Source organism: Rhyacophila brunnea, unplaced genomic scaffold (genome assembly GCF_057557595.1).
Source record: "Rhyacophila brunnea isolate RB1 unplaced genomic scaffold, BYU_Rbru_1.0 scaffold_4, whole genome shotgun sequence".
In the NCBI taxonomy this organism is placed as follows: domain Eukaryota; kingdom Metazoa; phylum Arthropoda; class Insecta; order Trichoptera; family Rhyacophilidae; genus Rhyacophila; species Rhyacophila brunnea.
The window spans coordinates 36,619,019-36,636,846 of record NW_028233068.1 but is presented as its reverse complement, the minus strand read 5'-3'; the positions used below and the strand labels follow the sequence as shown (position 1 = coordinate 36,636,846).

At 33.0% G+C, this 17,828-nt stretch overlaps 1 protein-coding gene across 1 annotated transcript in view; it reads right to left on the bottom strand.

Moving 5' to 3' along the window:
- Ent2 (Equilibrative nucleoside transporter 2) overlaps positions 1-12,234 on the bottom strand; it is a 58,164-nt gene extending 45,930 nt beyond the window's left edge. The window contains exons 1-2 of the mRNA XM_085954782.1: positions 12,080-12,234; positions 2,384-2,474 (exon numbers count right to left, since the gene is read on the bottom strand). Of these exons, the coding sequence (XP_085810908.1) occupies positions 2,384-2,450 (67 nt within the window). The 5' untranslated portion in view covers positions 2,451-2,474; positions 12,080-12,234. The remainder of the gene's footprint in view (positions 1-2,383; positions 2,475-12,079) is intronic.
- Positions 12,235-17,828: the final 5,594 nt, after the last annotated feature.

The following is a 17,828-nucleotide window of genomic DNA, read 5'->3' as shown; positions in this document are numbered from 1 at the left end:
TTACCTCCTACCAGGAAAAAGATTAAGACCCACTTTTCAGTTCAGCCAACTGTAGGTACTAAAAAAAACCAGCATAATCTGGGTTTTTTAACTGTATGGAAAATTAAAAATTTTCACAATAGAAAAGGTCAAGAGCTTTTTTTATATCCACCTATCCCTTAACGAGTTTGTGTTTCACAAGCAGTACTATCATATCCTTAATCATAATTAAAAAACTTTTTCTTTCACGTTTTTTTTTGTCATGGCCTGATTGGCCCTTAAACCTGCCCTGATTGTTTGCATTTATTGATAACCTCGGGACCTAAAAATACATGAAGCTTACATATTTCCATCATAAAAATGATAAATTCTTCAGAACCAAAATCTTAAATTTATTTCCTCAAAACGATGTTGTTTTAACAATGAATTAAAAAATACTCTTTTCAAAGATTTCATAATATTATATTTTTGTTTTTATACTATCTACCTACTCCTACTGTCGAATGACTTCTTCGTTTCAATAAACAAGAAATAAATCTATATCTAAATATTTATTCAACATTTTAAACACTTGCAGTGCTTATAAACACTAGGATCTAATGTAAGCCATTAGTGCAGTTAATTGTACAAATCACGTTCACTGTACACCATGTGGGTTAACTTTACAACTATGATGGTTGCATTCGAACTATACTGTGATGGGGCAACAATATGTTTATAAACTTTTAAAGGAAGTTTAATTAATTTTATGTACCATGTCCTTGAATTTATCTTAATGAATTTTTTTCTTCAGACAGTAAAGGTTTTGTCAATTTTTAATGCAGCACCGTTCTTCATTACATATCAGTACAGATCCGAGAAGGATTTCCAAGACTAATATCGCAATCATCTGGTTATTAATTATGATACTATGAAGCATTAAAAATTAAGGTTATTCCTAAGAACCAATGGATCAGCTGGAAATGTCCCATGAGCTATTAACAGATAATAAGGTCACCAACATAATCACTGGCTCTACAATCCGGTGTGGATCCTGGCCACCTCCTGAAGGGTTTTTAAACCATCTGCTTTCGAGCACGAGAATTTCTCGTGTTTGCAGCAAAGAATGAATTTCTAATCTTAAAGTAGGTACTTTTGTTGACAATTAGGACATCTACGGTAAAATCAACGGGTTAACAAATGTTTTTTACATTAAATATTTGTTAATCGTTCATTCCAACTATTCTGTTTGTGCTTCTGATCATATGTAGATGTGCCAGATACAGTAATCAAACCCGCGAACCATGTCTTCAAAAGCAGACGTTCTGCCTTTCAGGCCTTTTTAGGCACTTTCGAACAGTTCATAAGGATGTCAATAAAATGAAGCCGTAGGTGCATTAAAAGCATGCAAGCCAATTGAACGCTGACACAGGGGTCAATTTATGATTAGGTATATTATTCAGTTACTATTCCATGTGTCGTAGAGGGGTCGCCGAGTTCATTCTTGTATAAATGTTGATGAATCGCTATGGACAGCAATGATTAATCTTTGGGGTCAACGACACGTCAATTTTAACATAAATATTATTGATGAGTCCAATATTATTACAAACATATTGCATGATAATCTACTTATTGTGACAGCACAGCCTGATGATAAAATATTAAAAATGTCTTCCAAGAAAATATATTATATACACAAATCATAATATAGGATATGCTTTTAGATAAATTAGCACAGATTTGACAATTACACCGATTTTGATTTTACGAAAGACAAATGGTTCAATGGTCAGCCTATTGGCATTAGGAAGTATGCAGTCAATTAGTTGTCGCCATCACTAAAATTTCAGAGGTGCAAGTGAGTCAAAACTTACAAATGAACTCCATGAGCCAGTGGCGAGGGGTGGAGGTGGGCCGTTAATATTCGACATATGCACTATTCATGTCAGATCTTAAGAGCCTACCTCTAACCTTCGCCACTGCCATCAGCGGCAGGAAAATCTTAAACCTCATTGTTATAAACTATACATACATGATATAATTTTGTAACAATTTGAACATGATTTATTTACTATTTGATACTGAATCAGATGTAACTATTAAAATGTTTATATCTTTTTGCTACAAAAAAATCATATAGATAGATCCATATAGATATAGATATATCCATATAGAAATAGAGATATCCATATAGATATAGATAGATCATAGATCCAGATCCAGACTTCCTGTATCAATAATATTAATATTGCTATCCTCACCTTTCGACCAGATCTTCATAGAATTTGAATAAATAACAATAGTATAAAAACACTATTTAGTAGCAACTGATTCCCATAGGGCATAAACATCTATAGCCCTAAGATATCTCCAGAAATATGATTGCTTTCATAGCAGATATGGAGAGAAATATTCAACTTACTTCTTCTAGAAACAATATGAGTTCCATTCGGTCTTGAATCGTGTAATAATCCTCTTTCTTCCGCCATCTTTGTTTTGTGCGCCTATCCTATCTGAAATAGACAAATTATAAGATGAATTACAGATTTAATTTTGTGTATTATACTTTCATAAGATGAGTCATTTGAGGAAAAAAGACGTTTATTTTCAAAAACTGATAAGTCCACAGATGTACAGTCAAATTCAAACACAAAATATGTACCTACTAGTCTTTTTACAACGTTACTGTAGCTTGTATAACTTCTAAAACCCAACAAAAGTATATGAATTTTTTTTTAAAACTTAATGACTTTCAGAAATTAATAATTTAAAATAATCCTGGATTTGGCAAATTCACATGTTGTTTTTCAATATGTGTTTGGACCAGAGTATGGACTTAATAGGTTTGGCAATGGCTGACAATCATTTCTCGTAAAAAAAATCTTTTAATACAATGTCCACTCTGTGGAGGTCCAATGATCTCCTTAGTCGGACATGGTTAAAAAAAATGTCGATATGTCCAATTTTTATTTTCCTTACATTTATTACAATAAAGGGTTATAGGAAATGTAAGGCTAAGGCCTGAATGGGAAGCGTTTTACGGGGCGTGGAGTGCGGCGTGACAAGTTGTGTTTGGTGTTCACTGCCCTCTGGCCACAGTACACAATGAGCGTGTGAACGGGCAAGTTTTTAAAGTTATGGAGTTGCACCAATGGATTTTCAGGTAACAGATGGAAACAACAGTGGCAGTGAAAGATGTAAAAAGCTATTTTTCAAACTATTCTTAGGAAAACAGAATATACCCGGCCTGAATAGATTTGTAATTGAATAATGCTTTATTACGAAATAATAATAAAAATCATCATTTACCTTCGATAATACCTTAATTTGTAAAGAGGATAAGACAACCATATTTCAGGCATAGATTGTATTTGAGAAATAATTTCTTCAAACGACATAACGAAAACGATATAGACGCCTGACTTAACGCTGTTAAATTTTAAACTGATTTGAAATGAGCGTTCACGCTCTACCAGTCAGATCGCTAGCATTCGTCTAGCATGTCGCGAGCCTAACACTACAAGGTTCTAAGTGTTCGTCCTTGAAAAAACAAACCCAACAATGAAGTAGTATTCTAAGCTGCCTCATTGTTACTTTTGTTTCTCCAAGGACAAACACTTAGAACCTTGTAGTTTTCCACTCGCGATGTGTTTAACATGCTCGCTGCATGCCACACCACGCAAGCGCTTCCAACTCAGGCCTTACGTTAAGGGAAATTGTCTTAATTTGAATATACAATAGTTACAAAAATATAATTTATCACACATAATTATCAGCTTTTTTAAAATAGATGTCTCAATGATTAATATCAATTATATTTTTTAATGTTAGTTATTTTATTAAAATATAGTAGGTACTTATGTACATTATTTACATCGAAATAATATTTGAATATAATAAAAGAAAAATTGGTTCTTGTTGGTTTACAGGAAGTCAGCGGCAAACATATTTTGAAAATAGCCATATACTAGATTGATTGTTGGGTTAGGTTAGGTTCAGTTAGGTTAGGTTTTCATTCTTGAATTCATGAATTTTGCCAAAGTCGGCTATGAAATTTAGCACGGTTCCCATCTCGCTTTCTGTAAACAGACTTGTACCGAAAAATTGTGTAAAGTTTTTTTATGAAGCAAATGAATATAATCATAAACTACCTAATATCTTCAATAATGGAAAACCAAATTCAATTATATAACACTTTTAGATGAAAATAAATCTACAGACTTAATGTACCTTAATCGTCATCTATACAAAGTTTATTAAAGATGAGTCATTAAAATGGATTTATAGAAAAAATAATCCAAATGTGATTTCATATTATGTATTGATAGGTATGGGTTTACGTAGGGTGTTGATGTACGCTTTTCCACTTATTAAAAACACTGATTCAGGGATTTTGGACACAGGGACACTGATTTATTACGTCAGTATATTTCGCTTGACAAGTATCAATTAATTATTAGCAACATTATTTTGTAAACGCACGCTTTGGCGCGAAAAGGTGGCAAGTTGTATTTTTTAGAGGCGACGTTCGGGACTCGGGGTAGGTTAACGACTGCTTGTACCGTACCTACTCTCGATCCTTCGTCCACCCAGAAAACAGATAACGGTAACTTTCTTTTTGTTTGCTTCACTGTGCGTGCATCCTGGTCTAGCCTTGACTCATTTACAGTTACAATAATATCATTATATTCCCAACTCTGTCGATTGGAGGATTTTTGATGGGGGATTTAGGCGTTATGATATTTGGTATCAGTATGTATACTATCTCTTCAGATCTCTTTGGCTATAAAATATGCATGACGTATGTAAATAATGATTACAAATTTATTATAACAATGATAATTTCACATAGGAATTTTATGAATATATACAAATATTACATGTTATCAGATGACAGAACATTTAATCATTACAAAAAAAGCCTATATCATTACTAAACCTAAATAATCTAAAACCTGATAACATATGTTTTTCCCAAAGTTGACATTCAATAGTAAGTATTACCAGGAAAAAGACAACATAACCCCTACAGATGTGTGAATAACGGTCGATAAATTCACCGGAAGTAGGTATTTCTAAAACGTCGATTTGAAAGTGCTGTCTAAAAATAAACTTAGAGGAGCACTAATACATTGTACTAATCAAAAAATAACATAAAGCATAAAATGTTATTCTCCACTATAAAGTTAATATGCATGATGGGAAAAACTTTGAGTAAATGCATACATTTTAAAATGCCCACTGTAAATAGCTGACCTCATTCAGACATTTTGATTGTTTAATAGCAAACAGTCAACACAAAACCATTGTTAAGATTATTTGGTGATAAAAGGAGACAACATAAATGCAGCCATAATATAGACTATTACAGCTGTATACAAAATTTACATTAGAATATAATATGTAGAAGTAGTGGAATATATTATTCTCCATAATATTATATATATAGTAGACTCATGCTATTGGTTTGTTTCTCATAAATTTAAATATACGAATATCAATCAATATTATTATCACACCATTGGGTCTATTCTATACTAATCGAACACTAAAGTAATAAATAGTATCAAACTTAGGGTAGGTTTGTATCAAAATATTAGCACTTATTGTAACAATTACACGAAGCTGGTTTTTATTGTTGCAATAAGTGCGATATTTTAACAGCAGCAAGATAGGTGCTGTTAAAATATAGCACTTATTGCAACAATAAAAACCAGCTTCGTGTAATTGTTACAATAAGTGCTAATATTTTGATACAAACCTACCCTAAGTTTGATAATATTTATCACTTTATCACTTTAGCGGTCGATAAGTATAGAATAGACCCACATGAGTGTAAAACCAGGGCATCTGCAAATTTTTCAATTTCGAGATTAAATGCAAAACAACTGCAAAAGTCGTGAACTTGATAATGTAAAAGTGAAGTAACTGAAAGAACATGCAATATAATGTAGATATAAACCAAATACCTATTATGGTTTTTTTTATAAACTCTATTTGTCCTAACAAAACGAATATACCCAAAATACCCTAATATACCCAAAATATATCTTTTGCAGATGCCTTGGTTTTACACTCACCGTGCATTATGTCTGCTCTAAAAATGTTACATTTAAAAATAAATTCATTTTTGATTTATTGAAACTGTAAATATTGATGTTTATTTAATAAAACTGGTGCTTGTCATACCAAAGGCGGTGGATAATCTAATGGTATTTCTCTAGTACAAAAATCAGATAGATATGTCTTTACTGCAGCCATAATGATATAATGATATAATTGAATTGATTACCAACATTGTTCTAAACCAGGGGTAGTCAACCTGGTCCTACCGCCCACTAGTGGGCGTTGAAGCTTTCATGGTGGGCGGTATGGGTTTTTAAATTTTTTTCATTTTGTCAATTTGCAGCTTCAAGGAACTAATAAAACTCGTACAGGTTGCCAAAGTATTGTGTCATTAATTATTGACAAACTTGAGCTACTTCGTTATAATATATTAAAGAGAGAATTTCATCACTTTTCTGAATTATCATCTATAAAAGATGACGTAACTACAGAGGATATTGACAGATTCAGTAGCCACCTCAACGAACTTAAATTGGACATAGAAAAACGATTTAAAGATATTTCGAAATTGAAGGTATATAACTTATAAATTTTATGAAGTAAAGTTATTTCCCTACTTTATAAATCACCATTACTGTGGAACCGGTGGGCGGTTAGAAAATTTTACTACTAACAGAGATACAAAAGTGGGCGATAGGTATAAAAAGGTTGACTACCCCTGTTCTTAACTGTAGTCATATATAAAATTCAACATGTATATTTTAGTTTAGCCTATACTTTTATCATTTATAAAGACAATACTGAACTATAGGTATTTATTAAATAGTAAATATCTCCTAAAAATGTGAAGATTACTAACAGTTGAGTCATTGGAATGTTATCTGACAAACAAGGGTGTAAAAGTCATTATTGCAAAGACTGTAGAATGTACACACTAAATCAACCATGATAATAATTTCAAAAGCCCTCAAATTAGTCAGCTTTAAGTCACCAATTATATAAAGTAAAATGTTTGAAAAATTAATAAATTGACATTATATAATGTGCCAATAATTTCATTCGGATTTTCCTTTTTCTAATATGTATTGTTATTGTTAATAAAAAAGAAAAACAAAATACATATTATGATATTATAATATGCTTTGATGGCATTACCTCAGCGCAAGAGTATGCAATGTATATGGCGGGAGGGGGGGGGGCAACCGATCAAAGGGCCCTTTCGATAGCACTTAATGAATTTTCTATAATATAGTATTACTTATATCATTCACAAAAAATACAGAAAAATAATCGGAAGGAATAGCTAAAAAATAGTTCTCTGCATTGACTGTGATCAGAAATTTTATTGTTCGGAAACAATGATAGTTTCATGATTTTGGGGGCCAATATTTCTAGCTATGCCAATGCATTATTCGTTCAATCGGTGTTGTGAGTCAGTTTAATCCATGATCACAATTCAGATTGAATGTATAATTAGCATATTGATGGATTGATGAACTTAATCGCTATGATTTTAGACATCCAGATTGAATGTGTAATGCCTGGCATGGCTGTCAATCATTTGTTTTTTTATTAGCTTCAATGCAAAAAAAAACATATTTGCAGTATTCGATGACTGTTTCATTACACTATCATAGTTACAATATCAGAATACACACATATTATATTATTTCCCACAGCAGCAATTTGAGTAACTGATAAGTTTTTTTATTGGCACAGTACTGCAATAGTAATCAACTTGAATGTGTTATTGCCTATTGGCTATCCCTAGTATTAGCTATCCCTAGTATTGGCTATCCCTAATATTCATGTGGACTTTCAGAAGACACGTAAGTACCGGTATTAGCTAGAATAGAATGTAGCGTCCCTCAATTTGGGAAACACTTATTAAAAAAGAAGTGAATCATACCACTTTAGAAAAAAGAATACTGAATTTATCTACATTTCAACATTTCTTTTAACCTGCTATCTATCACAATCATCCCTGTATAAAAAATAAACCATATTACCTATAGAATTACGATTTTACTTTTCTGAAATAAGGAGATAAGTTGTAATACTGTAAAGTTAAACATACCTTTGGAATATGGTTGGACAAATCAAAATATATTTTTCGCCGTACAAAGATATTCTAGCTTTAAATTTTATCATTTCATAAACTTGTACACAATCTGCGCAATCGCTAACTTTCTCAATTCTCAATGGTCTTTATAAAGTTTCTCTTATTTCATTCGAAGGTTTTGCGAGCAGTTGAGATTCATAGACATAGCTTGATACATATTACTGTATTTAAAACTGAGTTAGTTCACATCTATTTATGCATGAAAATGAATTAAAACAGATAACTGCTTTGTATGAAAAGTTATAAATATTTTATCCCTGACATTTGATTATATAGGATATTACCCTAAAGGCATGGTGTATAAATTGTTGTTATATAACATCACCATATATAATTGGAATGTTTTGACCTGATATAGAAAGATCAATTTGTTCTTGGAATAGTATGGAAGACTTAACTTAGAATTTACAATAGCTTATTTAACTTCAAAGACTGTTAACTCAGTTTACTCAACAGTGTGCATGTATTCATTCAATCCACAATAACTATTAATAGTTGGCATGTGATGACTATTAATTATTTAAGAATAATATTGCATTTTATATGAAATTACATAGATTAAATTTAGTTTACAGTAAAACTGTCTAAATTATTAAATATGTAGGTAAGTACTATCTCTGTCTGTTCTGTGTAGATATAATAATAGTATGTAGGTTGAACATCTGCCTGTAGCATTTGATATACTGCAATGAAATACTGTGTGAATGATACCCACACAATAAAGTCGTGAACCCCTACCATGTGCATTCCGAACAAGTAATTAATAATGATTGCCTTGAAGTTTCTTTTATATTCACGCCCACATACAAAATTGAGCATGGTTAAACATAAACAACTGATCCAAAATTACCAAGATTTATAGAAATATATGTAAACATTGTAAATTGAGAATATTTTCAAAAAAACACCCAAGATACATTCCTAGAAAGTTAGCCGTAAAGCGAAATGCTAAAAAATAACAAATCATTTATTTTCATACAAATCTATATCAATGGTATTTTATTTATTTCAAAGTTACATTTTCATCAAAAAAAACAAATGCATTCTTCATCGTGATCAATTTTAAGATGTTCAATTCTTGTTCGAAACGAGAAAGGACGTTTATTACAATAAATATTTATTTAACATACATAGTTTTGTGCACCCGAGAGATGCAGGTTCGATCCTGCTGGGTGTCTTACTTTTTTCAAAAAAGGTTTTTTCTATTGGTTGTAATATATTTTCTCAGAAGTGTTTTTAAACTTATGTATGTCCAATAATTAGAATGTTACATTCTTAAATCTTGTGAATTATTTGTTGAATAAAAAAAATAATTATTTATCTCTCTGTCTGTAATGCGTGAGAAAAAACATGTGTAAACGTGTAGGAGAGAGCGCGACAGGGAGAAGACATGTTAAAAGGGGTAAGTGAGGTGAGAGAAAACGTACACATCAACGCAAATTCTCAAAAAAAAGTAAGTAATGTAATCTGTTTTGTCATCATTCTGTTTCTTCATATTCTGTTTATTCATGTTCTGTTTTGTCCGGTTACCCATAAAAATATATTAAATGAAAATGTCCAACAAATTAAAAATGAATACCCTGGATGAGAGAAAAAGATCCACCATGTAAGCAAAAGCAAGAGAAATAAAATAGTTAAAATATAGATATTAAAAATAGTTAAGTACCTATATCCAAGATATTGTTTTTATCTCCTATTTGACAAAAGAATGAGTTTTAGAGTTTAATTAGTTTTAAAGTGTAACGCTAACTAAAAAATGTTCAACAACACTGTTCTAGAGTTTTAATGACTGTTGATTGATATACTATCATAGGGGAGGATTCATCAACAGAATATAAACATATGACGAAGGTCTCTGCAATGTAGACCCTAAAGCCCAAGCCTTAATCTGGCTCTGCACAAAATGCAAAAATGTTGTATGCCGCCTCAACATAACGTTCCAATATATTATTATGCGTGCCAACACACAATGAATAACAATTAATAGAAAATCCTCGATACTATGCTTACAAATATATTTAAAATACTTCGCTATAATCATCTTTGTTATAGAGCTACTTACTTCGAATAATTAAATATTAATATATATAACACTTAAACAGAGATGATAATGAAATACATTATTATTATATCTTTACAAAAATATCTCTCAAATAGATACCTACACCTGTATTGTTTATCACAAGAGTATATTATTATATGATAAGAATATTTGCTATCGTTTTTTGTTGACCTTCTTGAGATTTCTCTTATGTGCAATGGTAAAATTATCTACGCCTAAAAGTGATGCAAAATTATATTACATACTAAAAATAAAATTTCTAATTTCGGTGTATATGTTCACAAGTTAGTAGGTACCATGGGTACCATGGATCAATAAATTCACAGAATAGGTAGTAACAAAAGAACATTGGCCAAAATATAAATGAAATGTTTTTAAATAATATAATAACCGTTGCACGGGTACCTAACCAATATTAACTCTGGATAGGTATTTGTAATTCTTCAATTATTAAGTCAATCATTCTGAAGGAACAATTAGATTAAACGATAAATGTAGTAGCCATTCTCATTATCATTTAAAATTCAATGTCAATTTTGTGGTAGCTCATAATTGATTTATATAATTTGAGACAAAATTTCTAAAGCAAACGTCAGTGTGTCACAATTATTCTCAGATGCAGCCTGTATTTTGACATTTGAAATATTCTATGACAAATTAGTGGCATGAACAAAGTATTCATATTTTAATACAGAAAATTATCAGAAATTTTTTAAGTACTTACCATGGGTAATTAATATCAGTTCAAAAAATGCCTTATTACGAAAACTGGTTCAATAAAACTATTTAAATCTCCATGAAATACCTCGATATAAAAGTTTTAGAATTTAGATTGAAAAATCATTATGTTTGATATTTTTGATATAAGTATTAATTATAATTAATATTGTTCCACATAGCATTCCACAATAATAAACAATTTGTATCTCTTTCTCATTATTTATGAAAATAATAGTGTATTTGATACAAGATGTTGGTTCTTGTCATGTTAACTAGAAAATTCCAGTCGTGTTTACAATGCCTGTTGGCATTGAAGTGCTCTGGTAAACTATCATAATTAAAATGTCGTCATAAGCGATGGCACAAACATTTCCATGTAAGTAAATGATATTGACAAGTAATAATAATATGTTCTATACATTTGAAGTTAAACTGTGGACTGCATTCTGCTATTTCTTTTCGCGCCGAAACTATAATCAGGGTAGGAATTGCCTAAGTAATAATTTGCATAACATAGTTGTACAATTATTTATAAAATTACCGATTCCACCTGATATGTGCTACATACCTAATAATATTATTACATATTATGTGGTCAAGTTTGTAATGAGAAAATGTGGATATCTTATGTTTTAGGTATCATTGAAGAAGTAATTCCAATTTAACCTCACTTGAAGGTGTCCATTATTTTTATAATTATAATTGTACCTAGGTACATAATAAATGTAAAACTGCAAAAAAACTCCATAACAATAAACCCATGTTAGCAGTACTTACCTACAAATAAAGTACTTAAAAGTGCAACTAGGTGAAATATGGTTAAACTGCAATAAAGTAGTCAGTTAATCATTTCTGTAGCAGTGCATTTTGAAAGTAAATAAAAAATGTACTTTTTTCAAAGATCAATCAAGCAGAAATTCAAGTTTTATGACATCGCCCGATTCCTCATATCGCGAGACTACAATAAGTCCGACATATAAACCAAATATTCCTTATAATACGTAACTTTATTCAACAATTAGTTAGTACGCACGTGTTAATCCATTATTAGGTGTTATTTTTAGTAAATACTTATAATAAAAAAATAAGTAAACACGCGTTCCAAGCATGCGTTCCCGATTAACGTATCCAATGCGATATCAACTTACCAGTTATAGACTAAAAAGGCTATTCACCAAATCTATAAAAATAAACCGTTTTCTCTAATAAAACTGACACAATTCACATTATTTAAAATAATTTAACACAAACTTAGCAGCCCACAATCACATCCACCCGGTGCGACTACTATGATCACTGCAGTGTTGCCCAAGTCAAAATTTAAAATTTCAGTAGATTTTGACAAATAATTCAGTAGATTCCATAAAATATCAGTAGATTTTGGGAAATGTAGTAGGTATATGAGATATGATTTAAGACTAATAAGAATAACAATAACTAATAATATTCATTTTTTATAAACAATGTTAGTTTAGTGGGTAAAATGGCGCTCTTGGGTAGAGGTACAATGTTTTTTTTTTGTCAATGTAGAAGTGTCACACATCAAAAAAGGGCGTGCGTAAATCATTTCACGTTTATTATTAAAATAATCATCAGTTCACAATTACGGAAAAACACAAATATCAGTAGATATACTGAAATTTCAATAAACATGGCAACACTGGATCACTGCGTCCTGCGAGTTAGTAGAGAGTTGCTAGTATTTTAAATTTGAACATTCCTAGATAATTACAAATTGAACCGAAGAATACTTGGACCACTAAAAGTAAAAAGATACCAAAATCAACAAACGCATCCATGCCTAGATAGGTAGGCACCTAGTCCAAACCAAGAACATCAAGATTATTCTGAACGTGGAAAATGTTTTCAACTCGTGCCGGAATATAAAAATACGGGCATTTAATACATTATTGTTCTGTTCTGATACAAATTTGGTCTGGATTAGACTAACTTTGCTTATCGTTGCACTCGTCGAGCTATAATTTAAAGTAATGTGCCTAGGTATGTACATTAGTATTGATTGATTAAACTGGCGCTAAGGTCCATTTAGGTCCATGGCCGACTGCACAACCATTCTACAGGCGTCTCTGTCCAGAGCTTCTCTTTTCCAGTCGGTCACACCCAGCTTCGCTGCATCCCTGCTGACGGCGTCCGACCATCTCTTCCGAAGTCGGCCTAGAGGCCCGATACCCACTGGGACTCCCTTGTAGACCCTGTAGAGAGCTCTGCTTTCTTCGCACCTTACAACGTGACCGGCCCATCTCAGCCTTCTTGCCCTCAGAATATTTCTGATCTTCGGCTTGAAAGACTCGTAAAGTTCGACATTCTTACGAATGCGCCACCCTTAGTCCTCTTTAATTGGCCCAAGTATACTTCGGAGAATTTTGTTTTCAAATACTCGGATAGCCTTTTCTTGTTTCTCCGTAATGCTCCAGGTTTCGCATCCGTAGAGGACTATAGGTTTTACGATCACGTTGTATACCCGAAATTTCGTTTTTCTGGACAGCAGTTTGGACCCAAATATGCTCTTTAATGCAAAGAACGCTCTATTTCCACTCTTCAGTCGGCAGGCAAGCTCTGTGTCAAGATCATTTTTTTAGAGATCCCAGTTCCTAAGTACCTAAATTGTGCTGTGACACCCACGGTGGCCGCGTGGCTTAAGCATTGGACTATCATGCCGTGGGTCTCAGGTTCGAATCCTGGGTCTGGCAAGTACACATATTATTTTTCAATTTGTGTGTGAGTCAGGGTATGGACCTAATAGGTTGAGCAAGTGGCTGACATCCATTTCTCGTAAAAAAACAAAATCTGTTAATACAAACCTCTACTCTGTGGATGCCCATATGATCCTATTAGGAACGGACATGGTCGAAAAAAAAAATTGTGCTACTTTTTCAAATATGGAATTGCCAATTACAATATTTCCTGAGTTTCAGTTTTTTCTCGACGCTCTTAGGTACTTGGTCTTCTCTGCCGCTCTGCGTTAACCTGAAGATTAATATTCTTTGCCGGGGCCTCCAATGCAGTGAAAATATCAATTATATGTGCCTGATCAACGCCCAGGATCATCAGATCATCTGCATAGCCAAGAGATTTATGGGATCCATTCAGGTCGACTCCTCCGTCACTTTTGAGAGCTTCTCTCACTGCTTTCTCTAATGCAAGATTGAAAAGCAACGGTGATAGAGAATCGCCCTACCTCAGCCCACCTGTCACCTTGAAGGATTCCGATACATCTCCTTGGATAAGTATCTTGCTTCGCGATCCTTCTGTACATACCCTAACCAAATTGATAAGCTTTTCTGGGAACTGAAACTCTTTCAATATTTTCCAGAGAGTTTCTCTATGCACAGAGTCGTATGCAGTTTTGAAGTCAACGAAGAGACAGTGGACATCTTGGTTATAATCCCACCTCTTTTCTAGTATCTGGCGCACTGGCGCAGTGTAAAAATCTGATCCGTTGTGCTGCGATCAGTGTTGCCATACTTTCAAAGTGGAATTATAGTACTGAGTCTCCAAAATTATAGTATTTGAGAAAAAATATAGTACGCGTTATCATCTGTTAAAAAATGTACTATTTTGTTTTTCAGAAAAAAAATAACGGAGAATTAGAGAAACTCCGAGACCGCTTTTTATTTAGGTAGGTACCTCTTCCGACCAAAGATGCTCATCAAAGAATTCAATAAATTTTATTTTAAACCAAAGTCAAGCGATTTTTTTATGTTTTTCGAGCATTTTTTTTCCAAGTTCATCAAATCTTCTTATACTGCGAAATTATAGTACGTTGCACCAATTTATCGATCGTAAATATCGAAATTTTAGTACGTCTTACATTTTTTTCCGAAGTTCAAATTTATAGTATTTTGGGCGTACTTGTTTTATATCTGTACATAGTACGCGGACCAAAAATATAGTACAAATACTATAATTATAGTACGGTTGTCAACACTGGCTGCGATTTCTCCTGAACCCACATTGATAGCAGGGGGGTGAAAGTTCCATACAGCGAATGTGACCACCTAATACTCAGTTTTCAGAATAGATGGTAGCACGGTCACACACGAAGTCGCATGATACATGGCCATTTCAATGACCAATCAGAGCTCACCCATGGTCCAGCCTATCAACATTTGAGCTTTCGATCAATCTTTTCAAATTTCATGTCAATTCTACATGATATTTTCAAAACAAAAGCAGTCTTGCATTATTTTTCGAGTTGACATAATGTCAAGTGTCAGAATAATATTGCTGTTCGGCGTTTTTAAACCATATTGGTAAAAAGGTTTTGCAATCCGATGGCTGATAAAATAAGTTAATGGGTAAGTTTACTTTTATTTTATGTTTATAGGTATTAAATGCTTGTATGCCCCTTGAAATTTCTTTGCAGGCGTGGCATCGAAATAATGATAGTACCTACCTATTATAATTTTCATGTTTGCAAATCTACTAACGCAAACATAAAAAATAGATAGCTATATAAAGAAGATTATGTTTGAGTAAATTACGTACCTACCTATATAAAATATCTATATTATATTTGCGCATTCTTACAAAAGTGTAAATGGCGACCATTGTCATTTTATATTTAAGTACATTTTAAAATTATTGTTTCAGAATCTACATCAATATGTTGTCGATCATGGGGTTTTGACTGCGAGAATAACAGCGAACGATGAAAATTTATAATGAAACACAAAATGAAATAATAAAATTAATGAAGTCATCAATCTGACAGGAAGTGCTGACAAATAATTTCCATGGTGGGAGTGCGTTACTATTATTATTATTACATAATTATGTCCTCATAAATTTATGTTATTATTCATAATTTGTCAATATGATTATCATTGCAATAAAGTGTACCTATCTGAATTGAAATATCGACTTTTATTCATTTTTGTCACAATTTCGTTTTTATAATTATAAAATTTATAGTCATATAAACGAAATTCTATTAAATTATTTTAAGTATTGTTAAAAGTATTTAATGCTTTTTTGGGTTCGGATCTATTGTTCTGTCATAGTCAAAACTTCTAGTCACGCCAATAGATGGTGCCAATTATAAGGGGCATCTTCTTGTATGGAACTTACGAATCTATATACTTATATATATGTCTGTTATCTATGACTGATAGTCACCCGAGCAGCTTCTGCATACGGTAACATATTTGCTAGGACAACATTTGAGAGAACTTTATACACTGTCGGTAGGAGAGATATGCCACGATAATTTGTGCAGTTGTGCTTGTCTCCTTTCTTGAGGATTTGGCACACCAGTGACTATCTCCATTCGTCAGGTATTGTTTCCTTCCTAGATTTGTTTAAACAACCCCAGCATGGAGTTGAAAAGTGCTTCCCCTCCGTGCTTGAGTAGTTCCGTGGGAATGTTGTCGTTGTCCGCCGCCTTATTGTTTTTCATTTGCCGAAGAGCTCCTTTGAGTTCTGCTCTGCTGGGTGGTGCAATAAGTGGTTCAGCTGTGTCTACAGTTGGAGATTCAAGTGAGATGGATGGATTGGAGCTTTGCAGTAAATCTTGGAAATGTGTTCTCCATACATTAAGAACTAAGTCCTTTTCCGCCACTATATGACCTTGTGGGTCTCGGATTGAGGACGTTCTTGATTGGAATCCTCTTTTCTCCAGATTGACTTTTGCAAAGAATGACCTTGTATTATTGGCCTTAGCTTCTTCCTCCATTTTCTCAAAACGGCGTTTCATAAAGGCTCTTTTACACTTTCTCAAATGATTTCGAGCTTTATTTGCCTTGTCTGTGTATTCCTTTAAATATTTCTCCTTTTGTGGATTTTGTAGACAAAGGGTTTTTGCCGCTTTTCTTTCACCTACTATCTGCCGGCACGTGTCATCGTACCAAGACTTATCAAATTGTTTTTTACCCTCTTCCCATATTTGGGTTCAATTAGAGACTTCCTTAATATAAGAGTCTCTTTTAGATAATATATTAAGGTTTTCTCCGTGGTATTTCGTCCTTATTTTGGGAGTTTTGCGGATGGTTTTCGAAAGTTTTTCTTTAAAATTAGCTATTGACAAGTTGTGGTCCGTGTCACAATCTGCGCCTCTGTAGCTTCGCTTCTGATGTCTTCAATTGTCTTCCAATGCCAGCTGTCTATAAGAAAGTGGTCAATGTGATTGTGCGTCCTGCTATCTCTGGAATTCCAGGTGACCTTATGAGTATCTTTATGTGGAAACATAGTGCTCCGCACAACCAGATTCGAGTTGGTTACAGTATCTAGAACGGTACAGTTACGACTCGCTAATGCCTACCCGGCATTTTTTAGTCATCACCGTCCGACTGTCGTCATGAGCGGAGAACCTAAAGGTTCATACATACATACGAACAAAGCCAAACAAAGATTGTATAGTGCGAAAACTTTACGGTGATCGGTGGCGGCTTGGAGTACTAGATCCTCTCCTCTCGCGATTCAGTACCTATTCATTCCCCTCACCTTGAACGCTTTTTTAGACGTGTTAATAATGGCAAAATTGTTGAAAAATGACAGCAGGATGTTTATAAGTCGTCTTATCTCCTACTGCAAAGAATAAAAACGACAAAATAACCTCACTCGGCTCTTCAACAACGTTAAGTACCTATCGAAAGAGTTGCCGCGACAGTGTTGCCATCTTTTCAAAGTGGAATTATAGTACAGAGCCTCCAAAATTAAAGTATTTGGGGGAAAAAATATAGTACGCGTTGTCATCTGTTGAAAATATAATATTATAGGTTTTTTGTTTCTCAGAAAAAAATAACCGAGAATTTGAGAAACTTCGAGACCCTTTTTTATTTAGGTACCTCTTTCGACCAAAAATGCTTACCGACGAATTCAAGAAATTTTATTTTAAACTAAAGTCAAGAGATTTTTTTAGTTTTTCGAGCAATTTCC